Below are 17,502 nucleotides of genomic sequence, written 5' to 3'. Positions count from 1 at the left end.
TGCCTCAGAAAAGCCCCTTGTGGGGGCAGGGTGGTGCGGCGGCTCAGGCGGCGGAAGAGAAGTCGCACGCGGCGGCCCGAGCCCCGGCGCGGAGGACCCGGGGTTCCCGCTCGGGTCTCGCGGCCGGAGGAGCCCCGTCGCGCCTGTGGGCGACCTCCCCAAGATGGCCGCCGCCGCCGACAAGGCGCCCGCTGCGCCCCGCTCCGAGCCCGCCTCCGCGCTGCCTGCGTGCCGATTGGGTGGGACGGCTCGGGGCGTGAGCGGTGATTGGGCCGCACGGTGTGAACTGGGCGGGACCGGAAGTCGTGTCAGCCCGGGGACTCCAGGGATCTGGGGCTCCGCGTTGGTCCCCGGGGGATGTGGAGAGCCGGCAGCATGTCTGCGGAGCTGGGAGTCGGGTTCGCGCTGCGGGCAGTGAACGAGCGCGTGCAGCAGGCGGTGGCGCGGCGGCCGCGGGTGAGGAAGGGGGCCGCGTGGGCACGGCGGGCGTCCGCCTTGCGGAGAGGGACACTTGCGTGGGAATGGGTCGTCACGGTGACGCGGAGGGGTCTCCCGGAGGGGCGGGGCCGGCGCGGCGTCCGCGGGGTTGCAGGGCCCCCGAAGCCCAGCGACGGGTTTCCTGGCCACCCGGCCGCGAGTCTGTTAGGCTTTCCGGAGGTCGGCTCAGTTGGAGCAGAAGGTACCTGCTACCTCGGGGAAATGACCGGCGTCCAGGCACCGTGGCCATTTGCCCGTCGCTTCGTGTAGAGACCGGCAGCCTAGGCGGGCCCGGAGCAGGGCCAAGCCTGTGCCCCCAGGCAGCAGGAGAGGCCTCTGATGCGAGAGCACCTGGAGCAGACCAGGTCCGCCCGAGATCACGTGCGTGGCAGTGTCTGACAGCCAGTGGCGCTCGGAAAGCATCAGTTCCACCTGTAGGCCTAGGTGAAGGCGGATTGGCCGGACTTGGTGGCACCGGAGCTGCACTTGCGTGTTTGGGGTTAGAAGGGAGCTGTCTGACATCCGACCCCAAGCAGGTTAAGGGGAGGTTATTTTCTGTTGCTTACTTATAGTTGTTCTGGCCTTGGACTTTTAGTAATGTCCAGGAATCAGAAATCTGCCCACCTCAGTACAAGTGTAAGCTGAATGGTTTGGAATGAGACAGACCTGGACGGAGAGGTCAGAGGTCTCTCTTATCAAGCATTCATGGTACCAGAATGCAGAATGCTGGGCAGAAGACCTCTGTTATAGTCTTTCCTTGGTTACTCAGTATGTTACCTTGAAAAAGTCACTTCACTACTCTGGCCTTCATTTTCCTCCTTGTACGTGCAGAGGGATGAACTCTGGAAGCTCTAAGCTCCCTTGTGGCATTGATGTTCTATGATTCTCAGCGATGCTCCCCCCCCAAAATCTAGGGATTCCCTTAATAAACATCACTCTAGGCTAGGAGGTTCTCTTTCAGGGAAATTCTCAGGTAGATGGGCTGCCTGTTCCACTTTTCTCTCTGGAAACGATCAATTCGTTAACGTAATCCTGAGAGTCACGACATGCTCTCATTAAAGCAGCTGGTAACGCAGCCTCTTGGGAGAGAGAGGAGACATTTTGTTAATTGACCTGACTCCTTCGGGTCCTTGAGAATACTGTATGATTCTGTGAAAATTTCAAGGGGTGATGGAGCACCTGAAGACCAGATTATGCAAGGATGAACAAGTCTCTTCATTTACTGCTTCTGTGTGGATTTGGATGCAGCAGAATGCAGGGAAACCCTGCTGTTTAGGCAGTGGCCATGAGAGCATGTCAGACAGGTCTAATCCTGAGTCCAGAATTTTTTGTGACCCAGTCTTAGGTGTGCCACTTGTTCTTGATTCATAGACTGAACAATCAGTTACATAGTTACTCTAAGCCAGTCACTTTTACAGTGAAGGGGGCAATATTAATAATTATACCAGGACTGGAATGAGTTTTTAAAACTATTGACCTTAGGGTTTCAGAAGCCAGAAGTGGCCTCCCATCTAATCAAAGACTGCTGCCTTCTCTAATAAAATAATTTTTAAACCTCCAACACTGAGAATCATCTGGAGAGCTTGTTAAAAGGAGGATTCTTGGACCCCAGCCCAAGAGATTAAGGTTCAGCGGATCTGGAGTGATATGCCAGGTGGTGCATTTGGTGAAAGACCACACTTTAAGGAAATAACTACTTTAACTCGCCTGACTTTCCTGACAGAGAAATGCTTTCTCAGATATGAAGGTAGCTAACACGCTAGATTGAGATTCCATGTGTATAAAAGACATTTGATCACCACAATTTGATACTGATTTGCCTGCAGTATGAGAAAAATGAATCTTGCCGAATGCCAAGTTGAGAATTTTCCTACGGGACTTACTGGGATAATATTCATGTGGCTCTTTCCTTCTTGGCAGGATCTCCCAGCCATCCAGCCCCGGCTAGTAGCAGTCAGCAAAACCAAGCCTGCAGACATGGTGATCGAGGCCTACAGTCATGGCCAGCGCACTTTTGGGGAGAACTATGTAAGAGCCCCTTTCCCAAGTGCCTTTGGAAGCAACATGATTGCCAGGCTTCTGATTTGTTCTGTTTTTACCTTTTAGGTTCAAGAACTGCTAGAAAAAGCATCAAATCCTAAAGTAAGTGGATAGCTGAATTCTTTAGTTTTTATTTAAAATCTTGTCTCTTCAGTTTAGACCTATGTTGGTGGTTGAGTTTTAGAGCAGGAGGTTGAGCTGGGGGTAGAATTGTCTGCTTTTACCGTGAGCCACAAATAGCCTTCAGCTGGATTTTCTTTCTGTATTCAAACCATAGTTGTCTCATCTGTGGCTCTTTTTTAAATGGTGGTTTTAGGTACTTGCTATAATCTTGGATCCTTTTGAAATTTGAAAACTTAAACCGATTCAGGGCGACTTCCGGGGCCCCCCTCTCTTGGGGCCCCAGAACCTCGTCCAAAAAGAAAATAAACTGATTCATCCTTGATGGGTGATAGCTGAAAGATGGAGGGAGTTGATGGGAACAAGGAAGAGAAAAGGAACAGAAACCTTGGAGTGTTTTTCTCAGTATCCTTTTACCTAATTAGGAGGCTGGCTAGAGACAGTGATACTCGTTTATTGCATTTTAGGAACTGAGCGTAGATGCGAAAGGTCACGGAATGTTCAAGGTGTTTGAGCTGAGAGGGCCTTCGTGAAATCTGAGTCAAAAATGCTTACTTTTTTCTCTTCAGATTCTGTCTTCATGTCCTGAGATCAAATGGCATTTCATTGGCCACCTACAGAAGCAAAATGTCAATAAATTGATGGGTAAGATAAAACTCTAAAAATGAAGACAAGATTGCCCTATCGCCGTATTACTTGTATTACCCTCTGTGGAAGAAAGAGCAACTTTTAGACTATACTGAATGCACCATTTATGTTTTGGAGTTTCTTTTAGGAAAATCTTAGTTCTTAATATAATCATACCAAAAACAGAATGAATTCATAATTGGCTAATTATATATACTTGGAAACCTACCCTCTCTCATGTTTATTATTATTCAGAGGTCTTTCAAATTATTTGGTGGTCTTTCAGATAAATTATAAAGAATTATAGCCCATAAATTGTTTTAACTAGAAAAGGAGATATTTTTGTCCTTTTCCTTTCAAATAAAAAGACTATAGTAAATAAAATATAATAATATACAATAATAAAAAGAAATAATATACAATAAAATACAGTAAAACTAGGAATCAACTACAGAAAGGCTTAACCATATGACAGTGACATATGGAGATCTTGAGTAACTTATTTCTCTCAAGATGTCGAAATTTAATATGTATTTTTTTAAAACAGCTTTTTTATAGATTGCACATATTTAAAGTATACAATTTGATAAGTTTTGAGAAATGTTTGGGACATAGGTATGTTTGAAACTATCACAACAATCCAAGTAATGAACATATGTGTTAGCCCCAAAAGTTTCCTCCTGTCCATTTAAAATTCTCTATCCCATCCCTCCCCTCTCCTCTTAAGTACTGCTTACCTGCTTTCTGTTACTGTCGTTTACATTATTTAGACTTTTCTCTAAAGGGAATCATGAAGTATGTACTCTCTGTGTCTGACTTCTTTTCTCAACATAATTAGTTTGAGATTCATCATGTTCATTAATGTATCAATAGTTCATTCCTTTTTTATTGTTCGGTAGTATTCCATTGTATAAATATATCGAAATTTGTTCACCTATTGATGAACACTTGGGTTACTTCTACTTTTTGACTTATCAAATAAGTTGCTGTGAATGTTCGTGTATAAGTCTTGGTATGGACATATATTTCCTTTTCTCTTGGGATAAATACCTTTAAGTGGAATGACTGAATCACATGATAAATGTATGTTTAATTTTTTATTAATTGCAGTAAAATACACATAACACAAAATTTACCATCTTAGCCAGTTTTAAGCATAGAGTTCATTTCAGTGGCATTGTGTATAGCCACACTGTTGTGCAGCCATCACCACCATATGTCCATAGAACTCTTTTCATCTTGCAAAACTGAAACTCTACTCATTATATATGTTTAACTTTTTAAGAAACTGCCAAACTTTTCTAAAGAGGTGGTACCATTTTACATTCCCACCAGCAGTGTTCAAGTTCCTCCACATGCTTGCCAACACTTAGTATGATCAGTTATTTTTAATTTTAGCCATTCTATTAATATTAGGTATGTAGTAGTGTCTTTTTTTTTAGCGTATTATGGGGGTACAAGTGTTAAGATTACATATATTGCCCATGCCCCCTGTAGTAATGTCTTTGCATGTCCTTTTATTAGGAGGAGAAATTTCCCTTCTAATACTAGTTTGCTGAGAGATTTTATCAGAAATAGATGTTGAATTTTGTCAAATTCTTTTTTTTTTTTTAAAGACAGTTTCAGGCCAGGCATGGTGGCTTACACCTGTAATCCTAGCACTCTGGGAGGCCAAAGTGGGAGGATCAGGAGTTTGAGACCAGCCTGAGCAAGAGTGAGACCCCGTCTCTACTAAAAATATAGAAAGAAATTAGCTGGACAACTAAAAATATATAGAAAAAATTAGCCGGGCATGGTGGTGCATGCCTGTAGTCCCAGCTACTTAGGAGGCTGAGGCAGGAGGATTGTTTGAGTCCAGGAGTTTGAGGCTGCTGTGAGCTAGTCTGATGCCACGTACTCTACCCAGGGCAACAGAGTGAGACTCTGTCTCAAAAAAAAAAAAAAAAAACAGGGTCTCTGTTGCCCAGGCTGGAGTGCCGTGTTGCCATCACAGCTCACTGGAGCCTCAAATTCCTGGGCTCCAGTGATCCTCCTGCCTTAGCCTCCCAAGTAGCTGGGAATACAGGCGCGTACCACCACACCCGGCTAATTATTCTTGTTTTTTGTAGAAACGGGGTCTCGCTGTATTGTGCAAACTGATCACAAACTTCTGGCCTCAAGTGATCCTCCCACCTTGGTCTCACAAAGTGGTGGCAGTACAGATGTGAGCTACCACTCCTGGCCCCAATTTTTTTAATATATTGAAATAACCATACAGTTTTTCTTTTATACTTTGTTAACATGTCAAATCACATTTATTGATTTTCAAATGTTAAACCAATCCTACATTCCTGAGATAAACCCTACTTAGTCATGAAGTTATCCTTTTAATGTTGCATTTGATTTATTAATAAATTTTACTTAGAATTTTTATATCTTATACTCATGAGGGACATTGATCTCTAGTTTTCTTTTTTTTGCGGGGGTGGGGGGGTCATCATAGAATGGCGTCATCATAGCTCACAGCAACCTCAAACTCCTGAGCTCAAGTAATTCTCCTGCCTCAGCTTCCTGAGTAGCTGGGACTACAGGCACACACCTCTATGCCCAGCTAATTTTTTCTATTTTTTTGTAGAGATGGAGTCTCACTCTTGCTCAGGCTGGTCTCAAACTCCTGACTTCAAGCAATCCTCCCTCCTAGGCCTCCTCCTAGGAATACAGGCATGAGCCACCACACCTGTCCTAAAGTTCTGTATATTCTGGGTACCAGTTTGATGGTATCAATTGTAGCACAAAAGTTTTTCACTTTGAAATATTATAATTTATCTTTTATATGTGTGTGTGGCTTGCCCTTTTGATGTCATATCTAAGAAATCATTGCTTTCTCCAAGGTCAAGAAGATTTACTCCTATGTTTTCTTCTAAGAGTTTTATAGTTTTAGCTCTCACCTTTATAGGTCTGTTTGAGTTCATTTTTGTGTACAGTCTAAGGAAGGGATCCAGCTTCATTCTTTCCCATGTGGATTTACCTTTGAATTTTCTTGCACCTTCACCTTTAGTTTTTGAAAGATATTTTTGCTGACTATAAAATTCTAGGTTCAAATTTTTTGTTTCAGTACTTTAAAGATGTTGTTCCACTGTCTTCTCACTTGCATTGTTTCCAGTGAGAAATCTCATTTCATACTTCTCTTTGTTCTTCCATAAGTAACATGATTTTCCCATCTGGCTATTTTTAAGATTTTCTCATTAATCATGGGTTTTAAGCAATCGGGTTATGATGTGCCTTTGTGTAATTTTCTTTATATTTCTTGTGCTTGGGGTTCTTTGAACTTCTTGGATCAGTGGGTTTTATCAGGTTTAGAAATTTTGGGGTTATTGTTTCTTTACATATATTTTCTGTCTCCCTCTTCTCTCAGGGAATGCCAGTTACCTATTAGGCTGCTTGAGGTAGCCCCACAGCTCACTGATGCTCTTTTCATTTTTATAATATCTTTTCCTCTGTCCATTTCATTTTGAATAATTTAGTCAAGGTAACTAATCTTTCCTTTGGCCACGTCTAATTTGCCATTACTCCCTTCAATGAAGTTTTTGTCTCATAGATTGTAGTTTTCGTGCTGGAAGTTCAATTTGGGTCTTTTAAAAATATATCTTCTGTGTCTCTGTCTTTTTATCATATGAAAGACAGTTACAACTATTTTAATGATCTTGTCTAATTCTATCGTTTTTGTCAGTTCTGAATCAGTTTCGGTGATTGATTTAACTCATTATGCATCATGTTTATCTGCTTCTGTGTATGCATGATAATTTTTATTTGTATGGCCATTTGAATTTTATCTTGTTGAGTGATAGCTATTTTTGTATTCCTAGAAATATTCTTAAACTTTTCTCTGGAACAGCAAAGTTACTTGGAAACAGTCTGATCCTTTTAGATCTTGGTCTTAACATTGGTTGGTGTGACCAGAGCAGAGCTTAGTCTAGGGTTAAGTATTAAGGCAAGACCCTTTTGTGTACTCCATCAGTGCCCTATAAATCTTGAATTTGCCAGCCTGACTAGTGGGAATAGGCACTATCCCATACCTTGTAGGAACCTCAGGCACTGTTTCCTCTAATCCTTTGAAATATTTCTTTCCCTGGAATTGGGTAATTTTCTCACATGTGTACACTGGTCAGTACCCAGCTGAATACTCAAAGGAAGCCCTCTGTGGATCACTGGCATTCTCCCTGTACAGCTCCCACATTCTGTCCTGTGCACCCCAGCCGCGTCAGTCCTTCCAGACCCTCAGCTCCATCTCCTCAATTCGGAGTTCACAAGACTCTGCCTGTGTTCCCCTTCTCTGCACTATATTCTAGGAACTCTCCAGGCAGGAAGATGGAGCCACTGTAGAGCCCACTTCATTTTTTCCCCGTCTCTCGGAGATCACTGGCTTTCATTACACAATGTCCAGTTCTTATTGACTGTTGTTTCTTATATCTTTCATATATTTTACTCATTTGGTTGTTTCAGGTGAGAGGATACATGTGGTCCCTGTACTCCATCTTGTCTGGAAGCAGAAGTCTAGTATATTGTTTTATATACTAAAAATATATATAAATAAATACATATATATATGTTAGGGGGAGGGTTGGGGTAGAGACAGTGTCTCGCTCTATTGCCCAGCCTGGAGTGCAGTGGCATGATCACAGCTCACTGCAGCCTCCAACTTCTGGGCTGAAGTCATCTTCCTGCCTCAGCCTCCTGAGTAGCTGTGAGACTACAAGCATGCACCACCACACCCAGCTAAATTTTTTTTGTATATTTTTTATAGGGACGGGGATCTCACTATGTTGCCCAGGCTGATCTCAAACTCCTGGCCTCAAGCGATCCTCCCGCCTCGGTCATCCAAAGTGTTGTGATTACAAGCCTGAGCCACTGCACCCGGCTAGTTTTAAAAGATATTTCATATTGGGAGTGAGGGAAGTGGGGAGCCTATTTATATTGAATAAATGGCAGGTAGGACAATCAGCTATTTATTTGAGAGAATAATTAAGCTAGATCTTCTTCCTCACTGTGTAAATTCCAGCTAGATTAAAGAATCTTAATAATCAAAACTATAAAAGTATTGGAATAAAGTATAGGAAAATATTTTTATTTTCTTAGGCTCAGGAAAGGGCTTTTCTAAGCAAGACATAAAATCTGGAAACCATAAAAGAAAAACAACTAGCAGATTTGATTACACAAAAATTAAAGCTGTCTGCATATTAAAGCAAATAGAGAAGCAGAGAGTAGAAGAGAAATAATATTTTAAAAGGAGAGAAGAAATTAATGTCCAGAATACATAAAGAGCTACAAATCTTTTTTTAAATCTATAAGAAAAAAATAGGCCAAAACCAAGAACAGGCAATTTACAAAGGTAAAAAATACAACAGGTCAGTAATCAAATGAAAAATGTTCAACGTCAATCAGGAAAATACAAAATAATAAACTCTATTTTTCACCCATCAGATTTGTAAAAAATGAAAAAGAGAGCTATTAGCCAGTGTTTTGAATGGATGAATAAATGAGTACGCCCACACCTTATCAGGAAGATTCTAAAATGTGAAGGTCTTTTAGATGACATATTGGTAATATCTAATACAGTTTAAATTAGACTTCCTCACTAGCTAATAATTTCAATTCTGGGGACTCATATATCCTATGGAAATGTATATGCACAAAGTTCTATACCTAAGCTTTGTTTTTGTGTTAAAAAATAAGAAACGATCTAATGTCCATTAACAAGGAATAGTTAAGTAAATTGTGATCCTCTGTTCTGTGGAATAGTGCAGTTTTTTTAAAGTACCAGTGGATCTGTGGTATTGGTCTGGAAAATCTGAAATATATATTGCTAATTGGAAGCAAACAACCCCTAGAACATTTAGTGTGATCCAATTTATGTTATTAAAAACAGAATAACAAGAAATTATGCATTTGTGTGTGTGTGTGTGTTTGGTTGGATGAAGATACACTGAAATAGATCTAGGAAAATTCTCATTCCAAAGGTAATAGTGGTATCCTATGGGGGAAGGGCCTGCATATGCTTTTATATTGCTTAGTTTTGTTTTTTTTTATATATATCAAGCATGTATACTTTTTGTCACTTATTAAAATTTTATGTTTTTTTTTTTTAAGAAAATCAGCCTGAGCTCAAATTCAGTATTAGGAATATTATTAATCAGTCAAGCCAGACACAGTGGTGCGCACCTGTAGTCCTAGCTGCTTGGGAGGCTGAGATGGGAGGATTGCTTGAGGCCAGGAGTTTGAGGCTGTAGTACACTGTGATTGCGCCTGTGAATAGCCACTGCACTGCAGACTCCAGCCTGGGCAACATTGCAAGACCCTATCTTCAAAAAAAAAAAAAAATATGAAGTCAGTTTGCCTTAGTTCAATTCAAATCACAACTATTATTAATTTTGTAATCTTGAATAAACTTTTGCCTTTCTGGGCCTCAGTTTCCCCTGCTGTAAAATGAAGATAATAATAGTGCTGTAGTGAAGATCAAAAAGAAACAATGCATATGAAGCGATTAGCATACTGCCTAGAAGATTTCAGCATTCAGTGAAAGCCACAGGTGTCACTTCTGCCCTCACCGTCGTCGTTATTCATGTGAGGCAAAGCTGATCCTCCATTTCCCATATACAGCTCTGAAAAAGAAAATGGCTTCGATGACCAGTGTGTGGGTCATTCCGAGCCTTTAGCATTCATTGCATGGGTCATTCTGAGTCCTTGTCTAATAAGAACAGCCCATCCCAGAAAGCTTAAGAACATGCCGATGTGCCAGGGAAGCACTTTGGCTGGCACTGGTGTCCCTTCTTCATTGTCATCTTGACCTTGTTCCTGTTAGAACTGAGGCTTCATCAATCAGGCCTGCTCTCGGGAATCGCCAGCCACCAGGTTCTTGAAGCACGTGGATACCCGTGTGCTGCCTGATTGTGTTGGCATTTCCCTTTCTTTAGTCATTTTTGCTGATTAGCCTGCGGTGGTCTGACCTTTGAACTTATATCTAGTAAAACTGTCAAATTAGTTTTCATATCAGAACTGAGATCTAATTGTCTTTTTCTTTTCCTGGGATAGCTTCCCCTCCACCGAGTCAAAGATCTGTTACCTGGTACTTGCTGCAGTAGGGCAGGTAAAGACTGCTACCTTGCCTCTTTCTCCTTACAGCTGTCCCCAATCTCTTCATGGTGGAAACAGTGGATTCTACAAAGTTGGCAGACAAAGTGAACAGTTCCTGGCAGAAAAAAGGCTCCCCGGAAAGGTTAAAGGTTATGGTCCAGATTAACACCAGTGGAGAGGAAAGTAAGTGACCAGACCTACATTGTAGATTTTTCTTCCCTTAGGACGGCTGACGCTCAAGGAGAATGGTGGGCCTAGGTATGCGCTGGGTGAGGTCCTGGACACAGGTCACAGGCCTTCAGTAAGCTGTTTTGCGTGTGCCCTAGATGGCATGATGGCCTGGCAGGCCAGTCTGTGTGATGCTTCACTACATCGTGACTTGTGATATCTTAATTTTAGAGGAGGAGGAGGAGACATCATGAAGGGGATTGTGGCTTTGATCTGAAAATCCCCACAGGTCACCTCCACTCCTGAGGGGTATTGAAAGTCACATGTAAAATACTTCTCGGGTCTTAGAAAAAATGCTCAGTGTTACATGGGGAGAGAATAGAAGGAAAGCACTGTGAGCCCAGTCAGTGAATGTCCTCACGGGGCTTGGGTCCACAGAGGAACACAGTGAAGAGTAGCTTGGCTCTGAGTCAGGCCTTGGGTTGAACATCGTAGCTTCCCAGCGTTGTAGCCTCGGTTAGTTCCTCAACCTCTCTGTCCCTCGGCCTCCGTGTCTGGCAATGGTGCCATAATGGTACCTACTTCAGAGTGTGTGGCGGGATTGAGCATGGTACTGAAGTCAGGCTCCCTGAGTTCAAATCCCAGGTGCATAGTTGCCCGTTGTGTAGCCTTGGAAAACCTCAGAGGACTTAGCCTCCCTGTGCCTCAGTTTCCTCATCTTTAGAATGGAACTAATAAGAGTACTTGCCTCACAGACTTATTGTATTAAATGAAAAGCTCCTATGACTTGGCACAAGTGTCTGGTACGTAAGTGTTCAGTAGATTTTAATAATTTTCTTTATTATATATACATGTACCTACATTATAGCTACATTATATTATCAATGTAGGCAAATCGGAAATTGACTCCAGATCAAGTCTTTATTATATCACTTCTTGACACTTAGCTATAATTTGCCCTAATTAAAGATTGAAATAAATGTTCCTAGCATCTCTGTTTCATAAACAGGGGCAAAATAGTATCAGTCCTTATAACTACATAACAAATGAGTATTTGCTACAGATTCCTCCTCCAGTTAATTAGCAAGTTCAGTTAAACTTTGCAAATATATATAGTCAAGACTATTTAATATGTACTTTATTTTAAATTTTTTGCAATCCTATTATTAATAAAACTATAAAAATACCAGATTTAGGAAAAAAATTCTCAGGTTCACCTGGCACTTTGGCAATGTGAGTCCTCCTGGTGTCCTGAGAAAAGCCAGGATTTTTCTTCTCCCTCTCCCTGTCTGTCCTCAGCTAAAGGCCTCCTGAGATGGAATGAAAATAATCCAATTCATGGCTCTTTCTTGAGAAATTCAGAACCTGCCCAGAAGGGCGCACCATGGAAGAAGGTCCCCAGTATTAATACAAAGTTACTATTGGTGACTTGAGGATAAGTTATTTCCAGAGGTCCTCCAGTCTGGGAGTCACGTCCTCTGATACGAGGAAGGGGCGACAGTAGAGCCTTCCTCCGGCTGCTTAAGATGTGTTGGTGTATGTTTCTTCTCTTTCTTTTTGTGAAGGTAAACACGGCCTCCCCCCTTCAGAGGCGACAGCCGTGGTGGAGCACATAAATGCCAAGTGTCCCAGCCTGGAGTTCGTGGGGCTGATGACCATAGGAAGCTTTGGGCATGATCCTAGTCAAGGACCAAATCCAGACTTCCAGGTACGAGGAGGGGGTAGATGGCTCGTGCTAATGAGCACCGTGTTGAATGCCATCGCCCGAGGCTGCTGTGGCGTTCTGGGGAGGCACCCGCGTGGTGCTCGGCCACCATCCTAACCCTCTTCCTAGCTCCTCTCGGCAGGAAAAGGGAAGAACAGATGCCCAAAACCCCATAGACCTTTCTCAGCTCCATTTGAACTTGGCTAAAACACAGCCTTTAGAGGAAATGGGTCCTTTCTTCCTCTCTTGGGACTACTCTCTCCAGGGGGAAAGTGTGCTAAAAACCCTTTCAGGAACTTCTGGAAATTTCGACAGGCCTTGAAGTCGTGAGGCATGAAATCTAATCTTTGTCAGAGGTGGTCGGATTCAGCGGCTGTCGGGCATACTCGGAGAGAGAAGGCAGGAGTGACATAGGTGTCACACTCGTGTCTTCGTCAGGTGCTGCTGTCCCTGCGGGAGGCGCTGTGTGCACAGCTGCGCATCCCCACCGACCAGGTGGAGCTGAGCATGGGCATGTCCATGGACTTCCAGCACGCGGTGAGTGTCCTTGCAGCCAGCGCCCCGGCTGCCCCACGAGGGGCGTCCGAAAGGCTGGCGCAGGAGCCGGCCGTGGCTGGAGAGACCTTCCGCAGTGCCTCCCGGGCGCTGCAGGGTTCCCAGCCGCAGTGGATCTCGGCTGTACTCACACCTCACCATTTCTCACGCACCTTCTTTTTTGAAAAGAAATTTATAGAAATGATAGCCTGCCACCTAAGTTTTAAAAACTTAATCTAATTCCCTAAGCATACTCTAAAGGAAAATAAGAAATTAAGCTGTAATGTCTTTAAAGGCATTTCACCATGTAAATGCTTGGGCATGGCTCTCTGACCGTAAATCCTGATGAAGCATCTGAGGCTGAATCTTGGGTGCGGATTCACCAAGAACGCAGCAGCTGCACACACAGACTGATCAGGTGTGCCGGCGTGGCAGCTCAAACACATGATTTTCTAGAATGGTAAATAACTTAAGTCCCAAAAATCAAAAGTACAAACTTGCATTCCTAGAAAACTGTATTTATTAAAACAGTGAAAAAATACATTGCATTCGTAAGTAAGGTAGAATTCAATCCTGTGCTCAGAGAATTATAAGGAGACCTTTTTCATCTACTTGTCATTCTTCACAGAAGCCGCTCGAGAGCCAGAGGCACCACTTCAGCATTTGCTACATTTCATGATTTTAAACTCGGTCCTCTCCACTTTCTCTTCTTTCCCACAGATTGAAGTAGGATCCACGAATGTCCGAATAGGAAGCACCATTTTCGGAGAGCGGGATTACTCAAAGAAACCTGCCCCGGACAAGTCCGCAGCAGACCTGAAGGCCCCAGCGGTGGCACAGGAGCACTGAGCCGAGGAACAGCCCAGAAGACTAACTATGCACTAACCGAGATTTTCATTTTGGTATTCTCTGTGTCACAGCACAATCCCGCGCTCCTGTGCCCTGGAGAGAGAGCGCTGAGGATTACGTGTGTTGATGGGAACCATCCGTACTTAGTCTCTGACATAGGAAGTTCACTTCAAGCAGTGGCTTTGGATTGGATTTAAGAGATTCAGCCATTTCTGCAGAGCAGATACCAAATCAGTAGCAAACAATGGAGTTCAATGTTGAATTCTACCCAGGAGCACAAATAGATCCATGAATGCCTTTTCCAGGTTACAATTTGCTTGTATACCTGTCATCATGGAAGTGAGAGGGATTCCTATTTTTCACCCCACTTTAACAGGAAGTTCCCTGGCTGGGCACGGTGGCTCACACCTGTAATCCCAGCGCTTTGGGAGACCAAGGCAGGAGGGTCACTTGAATCCAGGAGTTCAAAACCAGCCTGGGGGCCAGGCGCGGTGGCTCACGCCTGTAATCCTAGCACTCTGGGAGGCCGAGGCGGGCGGATTGCTCAAGGTTGGGTGTTCGAAACCATCCTGAGTGAGACCCCGTCTCTATTAAAAATAGAAAGAAATTAATTGACCAACTAAAAATATATATACAAAAAATTAGCCGGGCATGGTGGTGCATGCCTGTAGTCCCAGCTACTTGGGAGGCTGAGGCAGGAGGATCGCTTGAGCCCAGGAGTTTGAGGTTGCTGTGAGCTAGGCTGACGCCACGGCACTCACTCTAGCCTGGGCAACAAAAGTGAGACTCTGTCTCAAAAAAAAAAAAAAACCAGCCTGGGAAACAACATAGCGAGACCTCATCTCTACAAAAAAAAAAAGGAAATTCCCTATGGTTAGTAATTCTCTACAAACTCCTACTAAATCCTCTAAATTGCTGCTCTGGAACAAGGTGATTTCTGCCCCCAATTTCTCCCCTAGACAGTAGATATGTGAAAATATTCTCTCCTCTGGAATGGCAGTACAGGTAACTTCAGGAAATGTCTCAAGTTAATTCTCCAAACACAAATTGTTGCTAACGTGAGTTTATGTGGTCGGCTACCCTGTGGTTTTGACGCTGACATTACAGGGATGACATAAATAGGACTAGGCCTTTCTGACATCCTCCTGAAGAGACAGGACTTGGAGTTTTTCCTCTGGGACCTACAGTGATGAGAATTGAATGGTATCTCTCCCACCGTAATCCTTTTTATGGTGACTTTTTAAATCCAAGACCAGTGAATTTCATTACTCCTGAGAAATGAGACATTCATTCAGAGCCAGTTCAGGCACATAGTTGCTACAAGGCCTGGCTTTGATGTTCATTTTCCTGAGAAGCACTTTGCAAGCACAAATATTTATAGCTTCCCCACTATATTTCTACGGCAGAATTTTGCAGCCTTCTTGATTGTCAACAAATTAGCAAGATCTTCAAAACCAGAGAACACAGTTCTCCAGTAGTCATGACAGATGGCTGCAGTGGGCTGTTGTTTATTTCCTAGATGGCTTTTTCTCTTATTTATTCGTGCCCAGTCTTTTAATTCTATGAAATCACTTTCAGATCATGATGCTGCTGCTGAATGTACTTTTGTAAAACTTAAACCATTACCGCTCCTGTACTATTTTGCTCAAAGCTATGGCGTGATATTCCAGAGTCTATTAAATAAAAATGTGAGTTTGAGTTATGCCATCTGTGCCAATTACAAAGCAATTAAAAGATTTATTTTCATGATCTGGTGTAGTGAGTGAATGTAACCAGAGGGGCACTGGAGCCAGCGGGAAGCGCTGTGCCCGTTTCTTGGCATCGTGCCAGCCTGGCTTGGCCAAAGGCTTCCCCTGGGTCACAGGCGCAGCCAAAGCCACACCACTGGTGAGAGGGATTCTGAACTCCCAAGGGTGAGAGTGAAACATTGACGTTTGGGGAATTGCAAAAGTAGAAGTTACTTCTTGCTGCAGGGAATTCTTTCGAATTGCCTCTAGATGGCGGCATTGGCTAACCTGAGGGGCAGGCGATGGCGCTCCACTTCCTGCACCCTACCCTGCTAGGCAGAAATGGAGGCCAGAAAGGACATGACTTTCCCAAGTGACACGGTGACTCTTCCAGAGCCACAGGTGTACCTTCAGCTCCCTCATTTCTTTGCTAACTTGAGGGTGGCTGCAGAACCCTTCAGGAGAGCTGAAATGATTTGAGCAATAAAGATCTCTCTGGGCCGGGCACGGTGGCTCACGCCTGTAATCCTAACACTCTGGGAGGCCGAGGCGGGAGGATCACTTGAGCTCAGGAGTTTGAAACCAGCCTGAGCAAGAGTGAGACTCTGTCCTACTAAAAATAGAAGAAGAAAAAAATTAGCCGGGCATGGTGGTGTGCACCTGCAGTCTCAGCTACTTGGGAGACTGAGGCAGGAGGATCATTTGAGCCCAGGAGTTGGAGGTTGCTGTGAGCTCGGCTGACGCTATGGCACTCACTCTAGCCTGGGCAACAGAGCGAGACACTGTCTTAGAAAAAAAAAAAAAAAAGGATCAACTCTGGCACATGCCTGAAGATTAAGGCAAACTCGAGAGAGGCCAAATCAAATCCAGATAGAAGAAGGAAACCAAAGTCTGTCGAGCGTGTCCACAGCAGGACAGGACCTTTTGCAGAGAGAAAATTGAGCCAGGTTCTGACTTCGTGTTTTTTTACACATGATGAGCGGCTGGTTGAGTTTCTCCCGGACTTTCATCAGAGCAGCGTTCAAGAGTTACAGCAGCATACTCTCCCCTGGGGCAGAGCCGCCAAGCAGGGCTTTGTTCTCTTGGGAAGTTCCTCGTAGATTCTATCATATTTCTTAAAGCAACCTCCTAATTCTCAAATGGTGTCCCTTCTCCGCCTTTTTTTTTTTTTTAAAGAAACACTGGTGGCATATAAAGCACTACGCCTTGTATTCAGTCGTTCCACCCTCATGACAGCTGGTGGGGTAGTTGGGGCTATTTGGCAGTTCCGCTTTGTGGACAAGGGCCCTGAGGCCCAGAGAAGGTCCAGTGCTCTCCTGGTCTGAGGTCAGAATGAGTTCGTGGTAGAGCAAGAAACAAACTCAGGACTCTGGACTCAGGCCCAGAGCTTGGTCACTGCACCACCCTGGCATCTTCTGTCTCTGGCTTCCATCATCGATCAGCAGCTTTAACTCAAAAGAGCCTTATTACCGTCAAAGAAATGTATTTGTTTTAGTCTGTTGTAGTAATAGTTGAGCATTGACGCATCTTGATGCAAAACAAACTTTGAAACCACAAGCAGTGGGAGTGAGAAGGAAGGAGAAGCCCAGCCATGAGTGGCATTAGTTTACCCTTCCGTCTTCCCATTTCCCTAAAGGGCACATTCCTCCTCTCAATTCAGACTACCCCGTGGGCCGCAGGGCTCAGAGTGTGCAAAACGGTGCCTGTCCCCTCCCTGGAGCTGGACGCGCAGAGAGTTCTGTTCCCCAAGCCTAGACTAACAGGAGGAATGAGGTCAGACAGGACATTTCTTAAAAGCCAAGACATCTTTGACTTTCAAAAAAGAAGTGGCCCTGTGCTTCCTACTAAAGCTTTTAAGGAGGAAGGACTCACCCACCAATTCCTGGGGGGGGCTGCAGTAAGTGGGGGTGTCGTCAGCGGTGTGATTGGTAATGATTTCTCTGGGAACTGTGACTGTCTACCATGAAATTAGTTGAATGCTATTACATCAGCCGTGTGACTAAGGGCAAAAGAATCCAAACTATCCACCAAAATGTTTCACTAATCTGCCCTCCCCTCAAGAGGCACGTAGGTAAAGAAAGAGGCTTTCCTTTCCACTCTTGCAACGTGCATAGACCGTGACTCCGTGCGGCTAAGTAGCTACTT

At 43.9% G+C, this 17,502-nt stretch overlaps 1 protein-coding gene across 2 annotated transcripts; it reads left to right on the top strand.

The window, feature by feature from the left end:
• Nucleotides 1-302: 302 nt before the first annotated feature.
• Nucleotides 303-14,494, top strand: PLPBP (pyridoxal phosphate binding protein). Of its 2 annotated transcripts, none has more exons than XM_012762937.2 (8): nt 303-456; nt 2,398-2,505; nt 2,584-2,619; nt 3,207-3,282; nt 10,423-10,557; nt 12,108-12,250; nt 12,686-12,784; nt 13,502-14,494. In XM_012762937.2, the coding sequence occupies exons 1-8, from the start codon at nt 358-360 to the stop codon at nt 13,628-13,630; spliced, it is 825 nt and encodes a 274-aa protein (XP_012618391.2). In that variant the 5' UTR covers nt 303-357; the 3' UTR covers nt 13,631-14,494. The 2 variants fall into 2 exon arrangements, with proteins under 2 accessions (XP_012618391.2, XP_075853510.1); XM_075997395.1 differs by lacking the exon at nt 303-456 and adding an exon at nt 820-842.
• Nucleotides 14,495-17,502: the final 3,008 nt, after the last annotated feature.

Source organism: Microcebus murinus, chromosome 24, assembly GCF_040939455.1.
Source record: "Microcebus murinus isolate Inina chromosome 24, M.murinus_Inina_mat1.0, whole genome shotgun sequence".
Lineage (NCBI taxonomy): Eukaryota > Metazoa > Chordata > Mammalia > Primates > Cheirogaleidae > Microcebus > Microcebus murinus.
This window is presented reverse-complemented; position numbering and strand designations above follow the sequence as displayed.